General features: G+C 39.6%; 1 protein-coding gene across 1 annotated transcript in view; it reads right to left on the bottom strand.

The window, feature by feature from the left end:
- The window catches only part of LOC149446201 (uncharacterized), a 96,154-nt gene that overhangs the window by 28,757 nt on the left and 47,010 nt on the right, over positions 1-20,387 (bottom strand). The window contains exons 6-13 of the mRNA XM_089652840.1: positions 19,483-19,566; positions 19,231-19,371; positions 14,931-15,088; positions 13,609-13,690; positions 8,618-8,767; positions 8,384-8,530; positions 4,615-4,819; positions 137-327 (exon numbers count right to left, since the gene is read on the bottom strand). Of these exons, the coding sequence (XP_089508966.1) occupies positions 137-327; positions 4,615-4,819; positions 8,384-8,530; positions 8,618-8,767; positions 13,609-13,690; positions 14,931-15,088; positions 19,231-19,371; positions 19,483-19,566 (1,158 nt within the window). The remainder of the gene's footprint in view (positions 1-136; positions 328-4,614; positions 4,820-8,383; positions 8,531-8,617; positions 8,768-13,608; positions 13,691-14,930; positions 15,089-19,230; positions 19,372-19,482; positions 19,567-20,387) is intronic.

Genomic DNA, 20,387 nt, shown 5'->3' with positions numbered 1-20,387 from the left:
AAAAATGGCAGCAGAAAAAAAGAATTAGTCTACTACTTTTAGGTCATGTAGCACTTCACCGTGCTCTTTTTTTGGAACAAATATAACTTTTGATTGAATTCCAATTTGTCTTCTAAATAGTTGAATATGGACTCACCTCTCGGACACATGAGGTTTGTATGTTTTCCAAGACCTGGCCCATGAGCTCCTTCTGCCCCGTATGATATTGTACCATGCTTTCAATTTCTAAATTTCCTCCTGTCAGTGCCTGCAACCTCTCTCTTAGGATTTGATTCTCTTTCTCCAATCGCAGCAGAGTCTGGGATAATTCTGAGCTCAAGTCTAAAACTAGCAAATGAAATGAAAGTAAATATGTTTGAAAGAAAAAAGGGGTGCTGTTGAGCTCAGGAAAAAAATTAATGAACATATATGTGAAATAATTTAACTATATATAAGATACCTATATAGCAGCAGTCCTAAATGTGAATTTCTAAACACAAAATCTTATATATTTCAAATATGTACCGCGCTAAGGTCACAAATAGAAAAAATAAACTGTGCAATCATTAAAGTGATAACACTGAGCAAAATACAAATACAATATTAATATTCAGTCCCAACATGTGAATAATTGGTGCAATGGTGCTGTATCTTTAACGGTGATACGCCATACTGAAATGACTAGTGCTTCACTGTGTTCATACTTGTGCCCCACATAGATGTAATCTCAACGTCATTTCATGACCACCTATCTCTAGGTAAGTTACACTCGCTTTTTGAGACTATCCCAGCTTGCAATCCGGTCCTGATGGCCGATGTTCTTTCGTCCTTATAACCGTGGTTGCTGGTAGTAACCAATACAAAAAATATAAAAAAGGTGCGGCGCTGATAGATATGGCATAGGATCTATAAACCCATATATGTCTCAGATGATCAGAAAGCACACTGTGATGTATAACAGAAATAGTGACCAATAATTGAAATGAATAAATAAAAATGAATGATAATGTCCAGGCAAATAAACGCAGGATCTTGCATAGAAACTAGTAAGCCCAGGATCACACGGTAAAATTGCGCACTCACCGGACGCGCTATATAAAAGCGCATATGTAGTATGACCCCTGGAAATCACTCATCAAGCGGGTACAATGGGTATCCGGGAGCAGGCAATCTTGGTAAAATGGACAGCATCCAGATCCAGAGATCCTCTTTAGACCAGATGAATAATAGACGAGGAACTCCCTCCGGTGGCCAGAATAGGTATGGTATCCTAAAAATTAATTAGCTCCAAGTAGGAGCCAAAAAAACTCCATAGTGTAGTAGGTGAGTAAAAAACATTTATTTCCAAAATAGTAAAACAGGGCAGAAAACACTGATCAGTGAATGATAAAAGTGGTGCAACTGACTCAAAAGTAATATGGCCGCCGGGCCTCCTCGTGGCTCCGGGCGGCTAAGATGTCACGCTCTGCTGGCTCCTCCTAGGAGCCCAGACATCCCATAGTGTAAAACTGTATAAAACTTTAATATGGGGTCAAACAATAAAAATGCCACTCACAAAAAAAGTGCCTTTCCTGGCACTAGGTGTATTCAGCTTTGTATATTATGAATGGGAATTAAGATGGTCGCCGCATTCTAGCATGTGTTCCAAATCCCGGAAGTGACTTCAGCAGAAATTGTGTCATAAGCCCTCGATTAGTTTTGACCAATAGATCGTCCTTAGGTAATTCCACAGTTATAAGAGCGAAGGAACATTGGCCATCAGGACCAGATTGCCACCTGGGATAGTCCCAAAAAGCGAGTGTGACTTACCTAGAGATAGGTGGTCGTGACATGACGGCGAGTTTACATTTATGTGGGGCACCAGTGTGAACACAGTGAAGCACTTCTTATTTCAGTATGGAGTATCACTGTTAAAGATACAGCACCGTTGCACCAATTATTCACATGTTGGGACTGAATATTAATATTGTATTTGTATTTTGCTCAGTGTTATCACTTTAAAGATTGCACAGTTTATTTTGTCTATTTGTGACCTTAGCGCAGTCCATTTTTGAAATATACGAAATGAAAATAAATATGAAAGCTTTGCAGATAATATGGCTCTTACAGTTTTCCATTAGATACAAATATTAAAGCAAGGCAGAAGTAAACAGATTATGTGATTAATTTAGAAGAAATTACAATCTGTTTAATCTGTTCTGTTACTTATACCATAAATAATCAATAAGGATAAATATGTAAATATGATATTTTTAAATAAAAGTCAGCCAATAGGGTTCAACCATTTTGACAATGAGACCTCAAGTGTGAGCTGTAATATTATCATGTTATCACAAAAAAGTTTTACTCAAAGTAAAAAAAATCCATCTCAGGCAATCTAAGACAAATTCTGGGTCTTCAGACCTTATTTACCCCTGTCACATTTGTGAATCTGACTATAGTACATATAACCACAGTACACAAAAAACATGTAAAGCAAGCTATGAGCTGGTCATCATGGTTGTGTGGTCAGATTGTCTTAACTGCTTAAAAAGTGTTAGCTGGAGCTGGCTTTCAATTTTTTTTTTCTATTTACCTGTCCCCAGATTACGCGCACAAAACCATTTACATAGTCCTCACGAGCAGTAAAAGTACTTTAAAACGAACCCTCACTTACCTTCCTAGATGTTTTTAATGTGAAGTTTTTAATGTAAAATCTTAATAAAATGTCAGGCTGCCAAGATCTGTTCTCAAAGCTAAGATTTGAATGCCTGTGTTGTTTTTATGTTGTGTTTTTTTTTCCCATCTCCTACATCTCTTCCAACATTCTGCTAAATCTTTGTTTCAGTGCTGCTTAGACCTGAAGAAGGGGACATTTCCCGAAAGCTTGTCCTCAAAATTGTATGTTAGTGCAAATAAAAAAAGTATCACGGACAGTACTCAATTGTTCCTGTCGCAAATGCACTAATACGGCTACAATCACCTCAAGCAATGCCTGTGTTGTGAAATTTGAAAAAGAATTTCTCCATAATGATACAGATATTAGAGATGCACCGATACTCTTTTTTTATTGTCAATTATGAGTACTGACACTTTGGGGTTTATTTACTAAAGCTGGAGAGTGCAAAATCAGGTTAGCTTCTGCATAAAAACCAATCAGCTTCCAGGTTTTATTGCCAAAGCTTAACTGAACAAGCTAAGGTTAGAAGCCGATTGGCTACCATGTACAGCTGCACCAGATTCTGAGTGAACCAGCATTAGTAAATCTCCCCCTTTGGATCAAGTACTCACTGATATCGAGTACTGATAGTTTGCAGTGCGATTTGCATCCATACAAAATGAATGGCCACAAATCGCACTGCAATGAATGGCATGTGATTTGAACAGGAATGCAGTGCCATTCCTGTCCGAATTGCATGCGGTTTCCCCACCACTCCTCTGAGAACCCAGGCTTGGCTTACAACAAACCTATCTGCACTGATCCCATGCTGTCACACAACTAAAAGTTGCTTTACAGGTCTGGGGATTTGAAATCCCAGCGGCTTTCTCTCCTCTCCTTGCAAGGATGACAGTACTTCTGACTGGTCAGCACCATCACAGTGTTGACCAATCAGAAGCTGTCTAACCCATACTGTCATCCCTGCAAGGAGAGGAGAGAAAGCCATGGGGATTTCAAATCCCCAGACCTGTGAAGCAGCTTTCTCTCTTTCTGTACAGGACTACCCTGTCCACAGGGTGACAACACTGTGCTGTGGTTTCATTGGCAGATTAACAGAGTTTCACTCAGTCATAGTAAGTGGATCATCAACACATCTCTACTGGCAGAATTAACAGGTAAAGCAGATCTCCACCCTCCTCCCCTCTGCTGTGCAAATAGCGGTTTTTCTTATTTACCTTTCTGCCTGCCCGTCCATGTATGTCACTCACCTAGGCAAATGAAGTGCACTATGCTTGCTGTGCCTATTGAGAAATGCACATTGCATATTCCAGGAGGCATAGTCCTTAATTCACAAAGGTGGAGGGGGGCATGCCTAGCTGTGCATCATTGGGAGGCCCACCAGCTGAAACCGGAAGTGCCTCTTGATGACACACAAAAAGATGGAAGGTGGGAGCCGAGCAGGGGCTGAAGAGAAGAGGATTCTGCAGAACAACATTAGATCTTCTAAGGCGGTGAGTATCATAACTGTGCAGGACTCACAACCCAATAAGCAGGGGTTTAAAAAAAATGGGGTGGAGGGTGAAGATCCCCTTTAAATGAAGCTATTTCATCGGGGGGCTCAAAGAAGAAACTAAAACTACTGTATTATTGATATTTACAGACTGCATCGTGTATCTTGTTTTTAAATATTTTGACCTTATACAAAACTATAGCCAGTTCTGAAAGATGGACGTGTTTGACATTTAAGCCAAAAAAATAAAATTATGTGGACTATAACTGCAGTGGTCAAACAATCTTCAAAATAACAAAAGGTAGGAATCTACAACAAAGTTTGTTAGCATCCTTGCAATGTACAACAAAAATGGAGTTACTCTTTAATATTGCTTAAATCATAAAATCACAATATATTATACTGTCTACTGGTAAAAAATAACTTCAGCACATTTATTACAAATAATTCATACAATTTTTTTCTTGTAAACCGTATTAGTACATACATTCTGTTTCTGAGTCTTGCTTGACCCAGGCCTTCTCGCTGACAGTCAAGTGTTCTCTCTCCCACTTTGAGACAGTCTCTGTATCAGCCTCATAAGTGTTCTCCCAGCCTTGAGTTACCTCTTGCCTAAGTTCTCGAATCTCCTCAGCTAGAGTTAGATTGTCCTGGAGTAGACCCTGCATTCGTTGGCACTCTGTATCTCTTTCCTGCAATACAATTTAGTCTCATAATACATACCCATAATAAAAAGAGCAAAAATTGTGTATATACTGTACACTATATTGCCAAAAGTATTGGGACACCTGCTTTTACATGCACATGAACTTTAATGGCATCCCAGTCTTAGTTTGCAGGGTTCAATATTGAGTTGGCCCACTCTTTGCAGCTATAACAACTTCAACTCTTCTGGGAAGGCTGTCCACAAGGTTTAGGAGTGTGTCTATAGGAATGTCTGTCCATTCTTAGAAGCGCATTTGTGAGGTTAGGCACTGATGTTGGGCTAGAAGGCCTGGCTCGCAGTCTCCACTTTAATTCATCCCAAAGGTGTTCTATTGGGTTGAGGTCTGGACTCTGCAGTCATGTTGGAACAGGAAGGGGCCAGCCCCAAACTATTCCTACAAAGTTGGGAGCATGAAATTGTCCAAAATGTCTTGGTATTCCGATGTCTTAAGAGTTCCCTTCACTGGAATTGAGGGACCAACCCCAACCCCTGAAAAACAGCTCCACACCATAATCCCCCCTACACCAAACTTTACACTTGGCACAATGCAGTCAGGCAAGTACCATTCTCCTGGCAATCGCCAAACCCAGACATGTCCATCGGGTTGCCAGACAAAGAAATGTGATTCGTCACTCCAGAGAACACGTCTCCACTGCTCTAGAGCCCAGTGGCGGCTTGCTTTGCACCACTGCATCCGACACTTTGCACTGCACTTGGTGATGTAAGGCTTGGATGCCGCTGCTCGGCCATGGAAACCCATTCCATGAAGCTCTCTACATACTGTTATGGTAATCCGAAGGCAACACAAAGTTTGGAGGTCTTTATCTATCTGCAGACAGTTAGTGACTACTGACCCCACTCTGTCATTTTACATGGCCTACCACTTCTTGGCTGAGTTGCTGGTCCCAGTTGCTTCCACTTTGTTATAATAGCACTAACAGTTGACCAGAATATTTAGTAGCAAGGAAATTTCACAGATGGACTTATTGCACAGGTGGCAACCTATCACGGTACCACGCTTGAATTCAATGAGCTCCTGAGAGCGACCCATTCTTTCACAAATGTTTGTATAAGCAGTCTGCATACCTAGATGCTTGATCTTATACAACTGTGGTAATGGAGGTGATTGGAACACCTGAATCCAATGTTGTGGAGGAGTGTCCCAATACCTTTGGCAATATAGTGTGTATATATATATACAGTTGTGTTCAAAATAATAGCAGTCAGACATCACTAACCTGATCAATCACTGTTTTTGGTAGAAATTATATTTCTACATGGCAAATAATTTACTAGCAGGTGTAGTAGAGTAATAGAAATCCAGCAGACCCAACAGTCATGACATGCATGCTGCTGATTCTGTGTAATTAAATCACTAATTGAAAGGGGCATGTTCAAAATAATAGCAGTGTGGAGTTCTATTAGTGAGGTCATTCATTCTTTGAAAAACAGGTGGCAATTATTGCCCTTATGTAAGGAAAGAAGGCAGCAAATGTTGTACATGCTGGTTACAGTACATTTCTCTCTGAAATTCTGAGGAAAATGGGTTGTTCCAGACATTGTTCATAAGAACAGTGTACCTTGATTAAAAAGTTGATTGGAGAGGGGAAAACATATAAAGAAGTGCAGAAAAAGATAGGCTGCTCAGCTAAAATGATCGCAAATGCTTTAAAATGGCAACCAAAACCTGAAAGACGTGGAAGAAAGCGAAAAACTACCATTCGAATGGATAGAAGAATAGCCAAAATGGCAAGGACTCAGCCAACAATCAGCTCCAGGAAGATCAAAGAAGGTCTAAAGTTACCTGTGAGTACTTGCTCTACCTCAGAAGAAGTGCGTGCGCACGAAACGCGTCAGAGGGAGCCTGTGGACGTCGTTGACACTACGCCGCCGGTGCCATGTGGAGGCCCGGCGGCCACCAATAATTTTAAGAGGGTCAGTGGGTCACTTTCACTTGCCACCTGATTATATGTTTTACTTGTTTTTTTTAAATAAATTTAAGTAATATACTACACTATGAGTATCTCTCTGTGTTCTCTGTGAGGGGCCTTTCTCCCAACTTCACAGCCACAGAGTGATTTCAATCCCAGCCCTGGTTCCATTGAAGAGGAATATCCTATCCTGGGAGCTTCCTAACCTGCAGGATTTCGTTTTCCTACAAGAGGGCGTTGTCGTCATCCATTTCAGCACATATCCATTTTCTGACCAGAGGGAGAGAGGGGAATCTCCAGGATTTCTTACACACATGCATATTTTAAATGTGTTTCTGGTTAGTTTGCATTCTTTCCATTGGCACTGGCAATTATTGAGCACCTTTTCAGGACTATTATTGTGTTGATTTGCATGATTTGATCATTTACAGCGCTGCATTTTTATATATATATGTTTTACTGAGGATTTTTACATGCGTTTATCCTGGATGTTCAGCTGCTGTTTCTTTGAGAGCGCTCACTGTGTGTCCTTTACCTATACATACCTGTGAGTACTGTTACAATTAGAAGACGCCTATGTGAAGCTAAGCTATCTGTAAGAAGCCCCCGCAAAGTCCCACTGTTGAAAAAAAGACATGTGCTGAAGAGGTTACAATTTGCCAAAGAGTACATTGACTGGCCTAAAGAGAAATGGCGCAACATTTTGTAGACTGATGAAAGTAAGATTGTTCTTTTTGGGTCTAATGGCCGGAGACATTTTGTAGACGACCCCCAAACACTAAATTCAAGCCACAGTACACTGTGAAGACAGTGAAGTATGGTTGCGCAAGCATCATGCTATGGGGATGTTTCTCATACTACGGTGTTGGGCCTATTTATCGCATACCAGGGATCATGGATCAGTTTGAATACATCAGAATACTTGAAGAGGTCATGCTGCCTTATGCTGAAGAGGAAATGCCCTTGAAATGGGTGTTCCAACAAGACAACGACTCCAAACACACCAGTAAACGTGCAACATCTTGGTTCCAGACCAACAATATTGACGTTATGGAGTTGCCAGCCCAATCCCCGGATCTTAATCCAATAGAAAACTTGTGGGGTGACAACAAAAATGCAGTTTCTGAGGCAAAACCAAGAAATAGAGAACTGTGGAATGTAGTCCAATCATCCTGGGCTGGAATACCTGTTCACAGGTGCCATAAGTTGGTTGACTCCATGCAACACAGATGTACAGCAGTTCTCAGAAACAGTGCTTATACAACTAAATATTAATTAAGTGATTCAAAGGAAAGCAAATTCTTCAAACATTTTTCAGTTTATATAGTGAATGTTTGAGTTTGTAAAGAACAATACAAACACTGCTATTTTTTTGAAGTCTAATATTCACTTTTCTTTAAATTTTTTAGAGGACCAACACAAATTTGATATATTTTTCTTCATGTTTTGATTTGGAATAGAATGTGTAGTGTTCCCAATGCATTTGTGTGTATGGAAATAAAAGCTATTAGAAGGATTTTGAGCTTTATTCACCTTTTTAAACACACCTCTATTATTTTGAACACAACTGTATATACACAAAACTTCAACAAGTTTAGACATACCCAGATATACCCTACCATTTCTAACTGTTTGATTCTCTCTTCTAGTAAGTGCTTTTCTCTCTCACACATGCGCAGTCTCTCAGAACGTTCTCTTTCAGCAGCTAGTTGATGTTCTAACACCTCTTTGTCTTCCAACAGGCTCCTAGAGAACTCTTTCTCTTCCTGTTAGAAACAAAAAAGATTCCACATCAATCCTTTGAACCTACCGTAGTGCCAGTTAAGTCACAGTGGGATTCTGAGATGGCAAACCTGAAGGGAACGTTGATAAAAATCCATAATGCGTAGTCTTTCTGTGAGAGTGCTCACTTGTGCCTCAGAACGCCGTGAGCGCTCTCTTAATGCATCAACCTCATCACGATAACTACGAGAGAGAGCAGCGGTTTGCGAAAGTTCCCGAACCTAGGAAATGCGAAGATATGTTTAACACAATCCAAGAGAAAAACAGCAAGCTGTCAGAGATTAGATAGAAGATAGAAATTAGTATGGAACTAAACAAACTCCCTTGACACTCCAAAAATAAGCTCATGGGCATGTCATAAGGAGCATGTCTGAAAAGCACAACACTCCCATAAACCCATGATTCCCAGCAGTTCTAGTAACAGTTAGACTGTTCCAATAGTTTGAACCCCAGTTGGGCAATGAAAGGGTTTGAAATTGTTAACCATGAATGAACAATCCAATGTTCCCACAAAACGGGCTTTGCAGCCTTTACAGTTTGTAACCAAAGTGGCTTACAAAAATTGTTCCCCGTTGAAAAAGTCCGGATGTGATGAAACACATCCGGGGCACGTGACGTGGTGACGTATTGACGTTTTTTCCGGAAGTGCCGTGGTGGCCATTTTGGGTTCTGGAACACGCGACTGTTCCAATCCTGGAGACTTCCATTCTCTGCCTGGCTCTCCTTCAGAGTGGTATGGCCATATAGAAAGAGTTACCGCTAAGGAGTGGGGTTATTTTGGACTATCTCACTATATGGAAGCTGTTTTCATCAAAATTTAATGCAAGTTGCTACAATAAAATATGTTTGTCATTTAATATACATACTGATCCCTGGTCTGTTTATGAGGTCGTTGGGAAGTGTTTGGAGAAGATGGTAGAACAATGTTTGGAGGCATTCTCATCGTTAATATGGATCCTATGCTGATTTTATTTATGTTGGAGTAATTATGCACTCTTTATATTGTGTGCAGTGGAGTTACTAATTGAATTATTAGAGTCCTGATATCTCACGATTGCTGTGGCACTTTTGTTTGTCTGCATGTGACACGTGTGGCACTTTATTTTAATACTTGGGGTAATACACTATGTTGAGATTTTTTTCTTTGAGGTATATAAAGATTTTCTGCAGTATACCATCAATCTGATTCGGGGAGAAAGATTTATTGGGAAATCACTTGCAAGAATTTTTTGGATTTGGATTCTAAGTTGGACTTTAGTTTGGACTCTAGGTGTATGGGACTTTGTATTTTTGTTTATTTATTTATTTAAGTTTGCTTACTATTATTTTATTACAAAAATTGTTGTCTCTGTTCAATAAGAAAACTTTTAAACATAAATCCTTCCAGGAACTTTGCCTACTTACAACAATGTATAGAAATTATTAGGAGGAATCAAAACAATCACATTATTTGTAACAAATGAATGGAGGGAAACTCAATTCATTAAAAAAAACTGTTCAATGGGCATATCTGTGTTCTACTGTCTAAAATGTGGACAATGTAAACCATCCATATCTCAGTATTTATGGACTTGACACAAAATGTTTCAAATTTGCACTGAAGAATGAGGGTTTTATAGAATACATTATGACCCTCTGTTCTTATTTTTCAGATTTAAGGAACCCACAACTGCTTATAGAGCAGAAGCACAAAAAGGGAACCCTGAATAGAAACATATATACTGGTCGGCAGCCAGGTGTATAATAACAGAGTGGATTGCTGACCGCACTTCCACCACTACAAATATTAAAAAGATCTGTGACACGTTTTATTGGATGCCGAACTTCACATGAGTCCAAAAACTAACCAATACTTCAGCAGAGAGAATTTGTTTAAAATATTTTTTAAAGACAGATAGTAATATTAATTATGAACCAATTCTGATATACAGAGTGGTATGCAAATGCACAGCTAGTGAATAGCTTAGCAGCTCTTAGAGTTGAACCTACCATGTGCTGTGAGGTGGACATTCAGGCCTTTTCCTTGTTTCCTTATGTGTTAGCTGGTGTTTTGGACATCTTTAATCTTATGCTTCTTTTTCTTTATTGTGTTTTTTTTTTTCAGTTTTCAGTCTGAATTAATGTCTGTGATGTGACCAATGTGGTGACTGCTTTATATACCACTGTTATTACAATGTGGCTATTGCATGGTCACTGTGCCTGACTGTGTGAGTTTCAAAATTCAAGGTGCACATTTATACATTGTTAAATTCTACAGAAATTATGTCCAATACAGTCTGTTCAGTAAATATTTTTTCTTAAAAGTTCACACTTTTACAGTGCATCTTTCAAGTCAGCTGCTCTGATATCCATTTCCAACTTGGACAACTTTCATGCTTTGAGGTGGAACGGATAAAATGTCATTCTAACCTTTTAAAAAATATATACATTTTAAAGGATCAAAAGGCACACTTTCACCTTTACAGTAATATCATTTTTCTCTGTATCAGAAAAGAGGATATTGCTTAATGTACAGTACTAACACAGGATTTGGGTGTGTATGTGACGAAACATGCGATGGAACACAGCCATGCTGATACAAACATAAACTGCATGTGTCACTGCATTTTATGAAGCTAAGAAATTACTCATTCAATACAAGGTAGACAGCATCTTTCAGGCAATTTAAACCACTTTTCAAACCTATAAATTAGCAAATGGCTCCATACAATCTACCTCCAACAGTTTTGAGTCTCTTATAGTAATAGCAGCTGTTAATGATAAATTGCATTGATCCATTTGGTTCCAGCAGAGGAGCGGGATCATGGTGCAGTCAGGTGGATAGATCGGTGACAGCAGTGAGACCACACAGGGAGCCGCTCGCAACTCTGCAATGTGGGTTCAAAGCCGGCAGGGAAGAAGATGACAGGTGCCGAGACAGGTGCCATGGAAAGCAGTGCTTTCCACGCTCCTCTGCTGGTCCTTTCACTCCACATGCCGACTGAAGAAATTTCAGATGTAAGTCTTCCATTTTTACAGTTTTTCACTGATTTACTCCTCCTGACCTGGCGCTTTCCCTTTCTTCTGCTTATCTTCGAGGGATTTCCCACATCCTTGACGAGGAGCTGCCAGTCCCTCCCCAGGCGGTTACCTTTTGATCCATCCCTTCTTCCATCATCAGCCTCAGGACACACCACCTGTGTTCACACTGCCACCACTCCAGTCACATAGGATCTTCACCATTCCCGACGAGGCTTGCCGGCTCTCATCCAGGTGCCCTGGTTTCTTGGTCTGCCTTCGCCTCCCATTGCCTATCCTATGGACCATTCCATCCAGTGACTCTTCTCCATCATTTTCTGTGTTCTAACTCAGTTCCCATTTTTCATTCCACTACACCCCATATCACTATCCCATTCTAGGTCACTCAATGTAAGGGCCTGTGTCAACATGAACGGGCTTTTGTTAGCTTCAAACCACTTTTACATCCCAATACAAATCTAAGAAAATCTAAGGTCAAAGGCAAGTGAAGTAGATCAACTGTAGGTAGAATTCTGAATGATCTTAGATACATCTCAAACTGATGGAATAGGCCCAAGCCCAAAGCTTGTTGACACAGGCCCTAACACAAAACATCATGAGTTCCAGTGTAGATTATCATATGATTATGTATGATCCACAACAAGAAATACTAGCATTATGGTAAAGAAAAGACCTTTCTTTAGATGCAATGCACAAGGCCTATACACCCCTACTGATGCAACCTACCACAAAATGAAGATAAATTGAAATAGATTAGAAAATATGTTATCTGTTGTCAGGAATGGACTGGCCAGCTATGGTGGGACTCACCTGCCTTTTGATCTGCAGTACCAGGGCTGGCCAGCGGGTGTTCCCAGCAATCAGAGACTCAACTTTGCAGCCAGCTAACACCTGTAACGGATTATGCTGGGGTATTTAAGGGATGGCCAGACCCACAGACTCTGCCTTGGTGTGTGTTTGTCCTGGGCCCTGTATCCTGTTTCTGTCCTGCATCCTGTTTCTGTCCTGCATCCTGTTTCTGAACCGCTGCTGACTTCTCCTGCTCTGATCCCGGCTCGCTCCTGACCATCCCTCTGTCTGACCCTCTGTACCACGCTGCTTGCTACCTGTTCTGATCCCTGGCTTGTGACCCTGACCAATCTCCGCTTGCTCCCCCTGTACCTACCTGCCCTATTGATATTGACCCGGCCTGCCTGACGACGCTTGCTTGTATGTACTGTTATCTGTGGGTGGTTTGGTTTGGTTTGTTTGCACTGTATTATGTTTTAGTATTGCACTGCGTTTATGTTTGTATTGTTAGTGTTAATAAATTATATTGTTTATAACATATCTGAGGTCTGCGTTTCCCTGCGTCAGTCACACATCTCTGGTCACACCTGGGAGCCCTGACATCTGTGTTGGAACTGTGTTGGATTCTTTTTTCTGCTATCAAGATCTCTGCAAGACTTTATTAGGCCAATGTTCATATTGCTGGCCTCCCAAATTAGGATATGTAAGAAAAATATGTTCTGATATTTTAGGTCAATTAAAGTGAATCTGTGTGTTACCTATGCAGGACAGGACAAAGTAACAATTTCTCTTTAATCCTGTTATCCCAGTATTACATACTCCCATTTCTTTCTAACACCCACTGTTGCCAGAAGCTACTATGGACTTTATCCATGTGATAGCACTGGTGATTAATTTAGCACTTTGTAATTAGTTATAGAGAAGCAAGTGATAGAGTATTTTCCTCAATTCCAGTAGATGCATAGAGTGGTGGGGAAGTGAATGACAAATGAGCATTTTATACCAAATAGGGAATAAATGCAAACCTGTTTTAGCCTGCATTAGCAAAGCACAGGTTTGCTTTAAGAAAGTAGTCTAATGTTGCGGTTTCCATCCATTATGTAATTTGTTTTTCACCTTTCCTGGAAGGAAAAAGACTGCAAAAAGACATATTACACTAATGAATGTGAGACGTATTCAAAAAACACAGCAAGAAATACGGAAAAAAGATTTCTGGTAAAGGACAACGTAGACCTAAATAATTGTACATGTGTACCTGCTGATGTACTTTTCTCAGCTCCACTTCTAGTAACTGCACCTGCTGCTGACTGTCCAGCAATTCCTCTGACTTCTCCTCCCTTTGGAAATGTAAATAAAGAGAAAAGATTACCCATTAGATTCTAGACTGCATTTTATGTACACCTAAAAAGTGCCAAAACTATAGTGGTGTATTTATCATTGATTCAAATAAAATTCTCCCATTTGCATGCACCAACAATTTATTCTATATGTTCTCTATTTTTCACAGTGGTTTTCGTCGTTTTAAAAAAAAGGATTCACACAACATCTGTTTTTTAATGGGAAGGTACTTTTTTGTAGTATTCTTCCTTTGAACATTTGTTCTGCAAGCTAACACCTGCCCATTTTTAACCTTGCATAATATTCAAAATGTGAATTTGGAGCTGTGGATTTTAGATTTGAGAGTGATGAAACTATGTTTTTGTCTTACTGTAAAAAAGAATTGAAAAACAGTACACAAAAAAAGAAAAACCGTTAACAGGCCTTCCTGGTGCATATGAGATGACATGTGTAACTTATTAAAAAGGAATAATCCTAATGTTTATTCCTATTTCTCACTAAAACTGCTAGTACAGTTAAAAACAACACATTTTTCCATGGTTCTCTTAGATTCTCTCTGCTCAGAGCGGCTGTGAGAACTCATGTGATCGCTGAGTTCTCACACTTAGAGCCAGCGGGGGGACAGATGCAGCATTGGACTGATGTTGCATCCACCTATTGTAGGTATGATTTTTTTTTTTAAAAAAAAACATCTTTTAAAGGAGGTCAGTTTAATATATAGTAGACATGACTTACACAATCAATGGTAAAAGTGATTTCTAAAGCTGAACTATTTAAAAAACCATGCAATTGAATCCGTTCATAAAATAAAAGATACTCACTGTGCCAGCCCTTTGTTATTCCCTGTACAGTAAAATCTGGACTAAAAGAGGGAATGGCCGTAACAAAAATAAACCCGGCTCTGCTGAATGCAATTTGCTAATAAGGTACATGATGAGTGAAAGAGAGAAAGATGACCTTATCAATCTGCTGCTGGTCCTTTATTGTCCAGTCACACACTGGGGGTGCGGAGGTAAATGCATTATATTGCTTACATTTGCAGAGAAAAATGTGGTCACCAACGTGGCTGTGCCATTAGTTTAATTCCTGTCTGGGCAAAATTACAAACACCTCCCTGTTTGGAGTTCAGCTTTAAGTTGTGGCCAATACAAGATCTATTACTATTACAATATTTTGCTTTATGAATAAATATATTAATTTCTGAGTCCCTTTTCCAGTTATTTATTATATTATACATACAGCTCTTGACGCACACGCCGAAGTTTGCTCTGTAGATCTGCAGTGTGCAGAGAATGATTCTGCCAAGCGTTAGGATCAGATATAACTGTTTTGGATGCACCTCGTAACTTGGTATCACTGGGCCTGGTTTGCTGGTCACATCGCATTATGGAGAGCCGCTGTAAAAGATTAATACAAGATTTAAAGTGCAAATGGAGCTCCAGTCAAAACTTACAAAATTAAAAGTCAACAGCTAGAAAAACTGTAGCTACTTACTTTTAAAAAAACAGATACTCACCTCTGACTTGACCCAGAGGTGTGCTCACTGTAGCGAGTTTCACCATCCATCCTCTCTCCCTGGCACCGGCATCTTCAGTGTGGGCACCTGGCTGTGACAGCTTGAGGCTTCACAGTTGGGTGCCCATTGTGCATGTGCAAGTAGCACTGCACCTTGTGAATGGTCCCGTAGTCTTCTGGGGCCTGTCACGTGTCCCAGAAGACTACAGGGAATGGGGGGACAACTTCCGCTTCTGATTGCCTAGGCAGTCACAGCATAAGTGGGAACGGGTATCTGTCAAAATTGGGTACCCGCTCCTTAAAGGTAACAATTCTTAACAAAGAGCAGGGGATGAGGCCTTAAAGCAGAACTTTCTCTTTTGGGCAGAGAATATTCTGAATGATAAGGAAACAATTTGCACCTAACGTGGCTGTATGCATTAAATTGTTAGTAGAGGCTACCTCTAAATATTTTTAAAAAGGTTCCCACCACCCTTCTCCTACCTATCCTGCATTCCCTGTATAAAAAGATATGTGTACTTACCTTTTTTTAACCTGGTCATGTTATTCAACAGCTCTGGCTCTTCTGTGTAAGAGAGAGCTTAACAACAGCTGTGAATTTCTGGAGCTGTGCTGTCACCCATAGGTGGCCCATTCATGGTTGGCTCTCCTTCCTCTTCCCTGCAGCCACCACTTTCACAAGGGAGCACAAAGGAGTCACAGCTGCTGGATCACGTGATTGGACTGGATTAAAAATAGGTAAGTGCAACGTTTACACTGATCTTTTTTATACAGATTATGCATGATTGATAGGAGGAAGGGGGAGGGAACGTTTTTAAGAATAGTTAGCCCTATCTTCAACTTTAACCTCAAAGCAGCTGCAGAAAAACAAATCTTGCTGTACAAAAGGAAAACAAAACTTTTTAAAAATAATTTTTAACCTTCTTTTTTAATTAATTAATTTATTTTCATTTTATGGTTGAACTAGATGGACTTGTGTCTATTTTCAGCCAGACTAACTATGTAACTATGTAACTTAATTGGTTAGTAGTTTCATGGCTGAGCACCAAACTGGAGAATGGATACCTGATGTTTAGGGATGCCAATATGCAGATTTTCTATATTTATACCAAGAAATCAGCCAAGTAAAATCTTGCTAAATGAGGCACTCTACATATATGAATGGAAACCTGTATTTTTAATTGAACATGTTTAGAAAAAAATATCTATTCTTTCCTTAAGAACTCTAGTCTCTAAAATTATCTATACCAGGGGTGTTAAACTCAGTCTCATCAAGGGTAACAGCAGCATTATGGTTCTGCTGACACATTCTATGCAAAACACCAAAATTGGAGTGGACAAAATTATTGGCACCCTCAATTTAATATTTGGCATCAAACCCCTTGGAAAAAATAACTGAAATCAATTGCTTCCTGTAACCAGCAATTAGTTTCTTACACCTCTCTACCAGAATTTTGCACCACTCTTCTTTCGCCAACTGCTTCAGGTCTCTCAGATTGAAAGCGCTCTTTTTCCCAACTGATGTTTTCAGATCTCTCCACAGGTGCTGTATGGGATTGAGGTTTGGACTCATTGCTGGCCAGTTCAGTACTCTCCAGCACATTGTCTGAAACCATTTCTGGGTGCTTTTTGACATGTGCTTTGGGTCATTATCCAGCTGTAAGACCCGTGACCTCAGACGAAGAACCAACTTTCTGACACTGGGCCCTATATTGCACCCCAGAATTCTTTGGTAGTCTTCAGATATCATAATGCCATGCACGCGGTCAAGACATCCAGTGCCTGAAGCAGAAATGCAACCCCAAAACATCATTAAACCTCCACCATGTTTGACTGTAGGGACTGTATTCTTTTCTTTAAAGGCCTCATTTCTTTTTCTGAAAACAGTAGAATGATGGACTTTACCAAAAAGCTGTAATTTTGTTTCGTCTGTCCACAGCACATTCTCCCAAAAGGATTTTGGCTTCCTCTGGTAAGTTTTGGCAAACTCCAGGCCGGACATTTATATGTTTCTGTGCCAGCAGTAGGGTCCTACTGGGTATCTTACCACAGTGTCTCTTTTCATTCAGATTGTCACGTATAGGGCAAGCTGATACAGTTGTACCGTGTGCCTGAAGGTTAGATTGAATTTGTCTGGAAGTTGAAGTTCTTTAGCCACCAATTGAACAATCTTTTGTTGCAAGCTTTGACCAATTGTTCTCTTTTGTCCTCATCCAGGGAGATTAGCTACAGTGCTATGGGCTGTAAACATCTTGACAATGTTGTGCACAGTGGATACAGGAAAATTAAGATCTCTGGAGATGGACTTTTACCTTGAGATTGTCCATGCTTTTCCACAATTTTTGGTCTCAAATTGTTAGAGATTTTTTTGCTGCTCTTTCTGGTCTCCCTGCTCCATGTGGCACACAGAGACACACAACAGAAAGGTTGAGTCGATTTTTCAGCATTTTAACTGTGTGCCGATGTGATTTCCATATTGTCAGCACCTGTTAATTGATACAGGTGATTTTTATTATAAATTACAGGAGCATCAGAAACTTGGAATAAAATTATTTCTTACAATTTTGAGAAGGTGCCAATAATTTTGTCCAGTCCATTTTTGGGGTTTTGCTTGAAATGTGTCAGATTAGTTTTTTTTGTTTCTCCACTTTCTGGTGTCATACCAATACAAAGAAAAGAAATAAACACGAGAATGCTTAAACATTTGTAATTGCAACAATTTTATGGGCGAAGTGGTGCATTATCTGACAGAAATGATGGGGTGCTAATATTTTTGGTCATGACTGTAGATCATTGTACAGTAACTCCAAACAATAGACAGAAACAACGAATGTATGTTACACATATCAATTATTTATGCATAAAAATCAGGGTCATGTTGAAATCATGTTAGTGTCTCAGTATTTAGTCATGATGTAAGAATGTTTATTTATACTGTACTCTCTGAGGTGGTTATATCAGAAGAGGAAGTTAATTCCAAAGTATGTTTTCTGTTTTAAGTTGAAGAATAGGGAATAGGGATAATGTGGTCCAGAATGTCTGAATGGATTTGAGAAAAAAATGTTTGGTGGAGTTAAAAAGGAAGTAGAGAAAATTGCTTGTGAGGTGGAAGTAGGTAGCTATGAAGATAGGTAGGTCAAGAGGAGGGGTGGAGCAGGAAGGTGAGGTAAGGGGATAATCTAGTACATAGGAGGGGCTAGGGAAGTAGCAACAGGAAAGGGAGGGAACCTCTCCTGGTTCCATGGTGGAAGAACTTAGCTGATGTTTACAAATAACTACTCAATAGGGCCTTATTCTCATCTGAGAAGATGAAGCTGTTCCAGTGGAACCATTTTCCAAGGTAAATTTTATGTTTATTTTTAGAAGAGTGGATATGGGTTTCCATCCTCCTGATTTCTTCCACCTTATTGAGCCACATATTTACTGTGGGTGGTAAAGGGTTTTTCCATTTCTGGTGGATGCAGAAGATGATATTGAACAGATTTATGGTAAGATTTGAGAATTGTGTAACAGAAAGAAGGTCAGTCAACTGGAATTTGGTAATCTGTAAATGTATGGTATTGACTCCACTCCAAAAAGCTTCAGGCAGGACCAAAATATGTGGTGAAGAGAGCCCTTCTCCAATTCCCATTGCCAGACAGTATTGGTGGCACTAGGAAAGAAGGCGTGTAAGAGTGATGGGGTCCTCTACCATCTTGTGAGCAGTTTGAAATTAGTTTCCTGTAAGTTTGTGTTCAAGAAGGATTTAAAGGAGAGATGTATAATTTTCTGGCATTGTTCTTGTGTACAGGGAACCCCTGGGCCTTGTTCTCAGAGAGTTGGAAAAGGACCCTTATGCTTCTGTTGTGGTTTGATCAGTTGGGCATATAGGATAAAGAGTGCCTAGCATGGTCTATATTGGTACAAAGTCAAAGATAGGATACATTTAAATCAACAGCACTGATCATTATCCAAAAATTGTCTCACTAAAGCAAACACAATAAATAAAACATCTAACATATAGATATGGAAATGTCTGTCTTACCTCCAGAGCATCATCCCTCTGCTTCAGGATGTCTCTCAGGTGAGCAGAGAGTAAACAGACCAGCTCTTCCAGGTCAGAGGTAGAGAGGTCAGAGAGTTCTGACCCAGGCAAAGGAAATATCTTCTGAGGATCTTGTGTAATCTTCACATAAAGAGGAAGAAACATTGCCAGTGAGAAACAATATATCAAGTCTAGAAATAGATGGGGAAATGATGGGATTATAAAATTAAAAAAATTACAACCAAACTTCACCTCTTGAATTTTCTCAGCCAGCTTTGTCTGGAAATCCAAATTTAGACTCCTTATTGTACTAATTATTTCTTCTCGACCTTCACCCTATTGTATTAAAAAAAATGATACTATGAGAGTATGAATATGTGTCCTTTTGTCAAAATGCAAATTTGGATAAATATGAGTCAATAAAGTTACCCATCTACAGTATGATGACAATACCCATGCATAAACCTACTAAATGAAAAATATGAGCAAATCCAAAAAAGAACTCTATACATACTCTTTTATTGGTTAAAAAAGGCGATTACTGAAATGTTATGGACATATTTACATAGTCGCAACGTTGGTAAAGTTGAATAAAAAATGATTCTTATGCTCAGACTCTTTAGGAGTCAAATTAAACAATATTCCTATTTTCTGTAATTCCTCTGAGGGCAGATTAATTTTCTTCTGTGTCTATTGCAGCCTGGGTTATGGAGCTCTGCTAAGCAGTCTCTGGGGGGGGGGGGGGGGGGGGGGGGCATGTGAATAGGAGACTTAAACTCAACTTGGTGATTAAATAAATACAAAATATGCAATAATTAATATTTACCAGGCTGACAAAAAGTAAAATCTTTTTTTCCAATTAAATTTTTTATTACTGCAACATAAAGGTGCGAATGGTCCACTGTGATTCTTCATCAGCATGCCTGAATGGAGTTAAAAGATAAGTTCACCTCTTGACCAAAAATAATAAATGCACATTTTTTTTTGCAGGTAAAAAAATGTGCATTATTTGTGGTTGCAGGAGCCCGTAAAGCATTGCACCAGCAATCAACAGATCTCCTGCAGATCTGTCAGTATCACTCACTGACAGGAAGAATCAATTAACTAGTTTATTGAGAACTACAGGCCAGCAGTCACTAAGGCTGTCGGGACTTGTA

This window comes from Staurois parvus, unplaced genomic scaffold (genome assembly GCF_062004578.1).
Source record: "Staurois parvus isolate SC_StPar_1 unplaced genomic scaffold, SC_StPar_1.0 ptg000694l, whole genome shotgun sequence".
In the NCBI taxonomy this organism is placed as follows: Eukaryota; Metazoa; Chordata; class Amphibia; order Anura; family Ranidae; genus Staurois; species Staurois parvus.
This window is presented reverse-complemented; position numbering and strand designations above follow the sequence as displayed.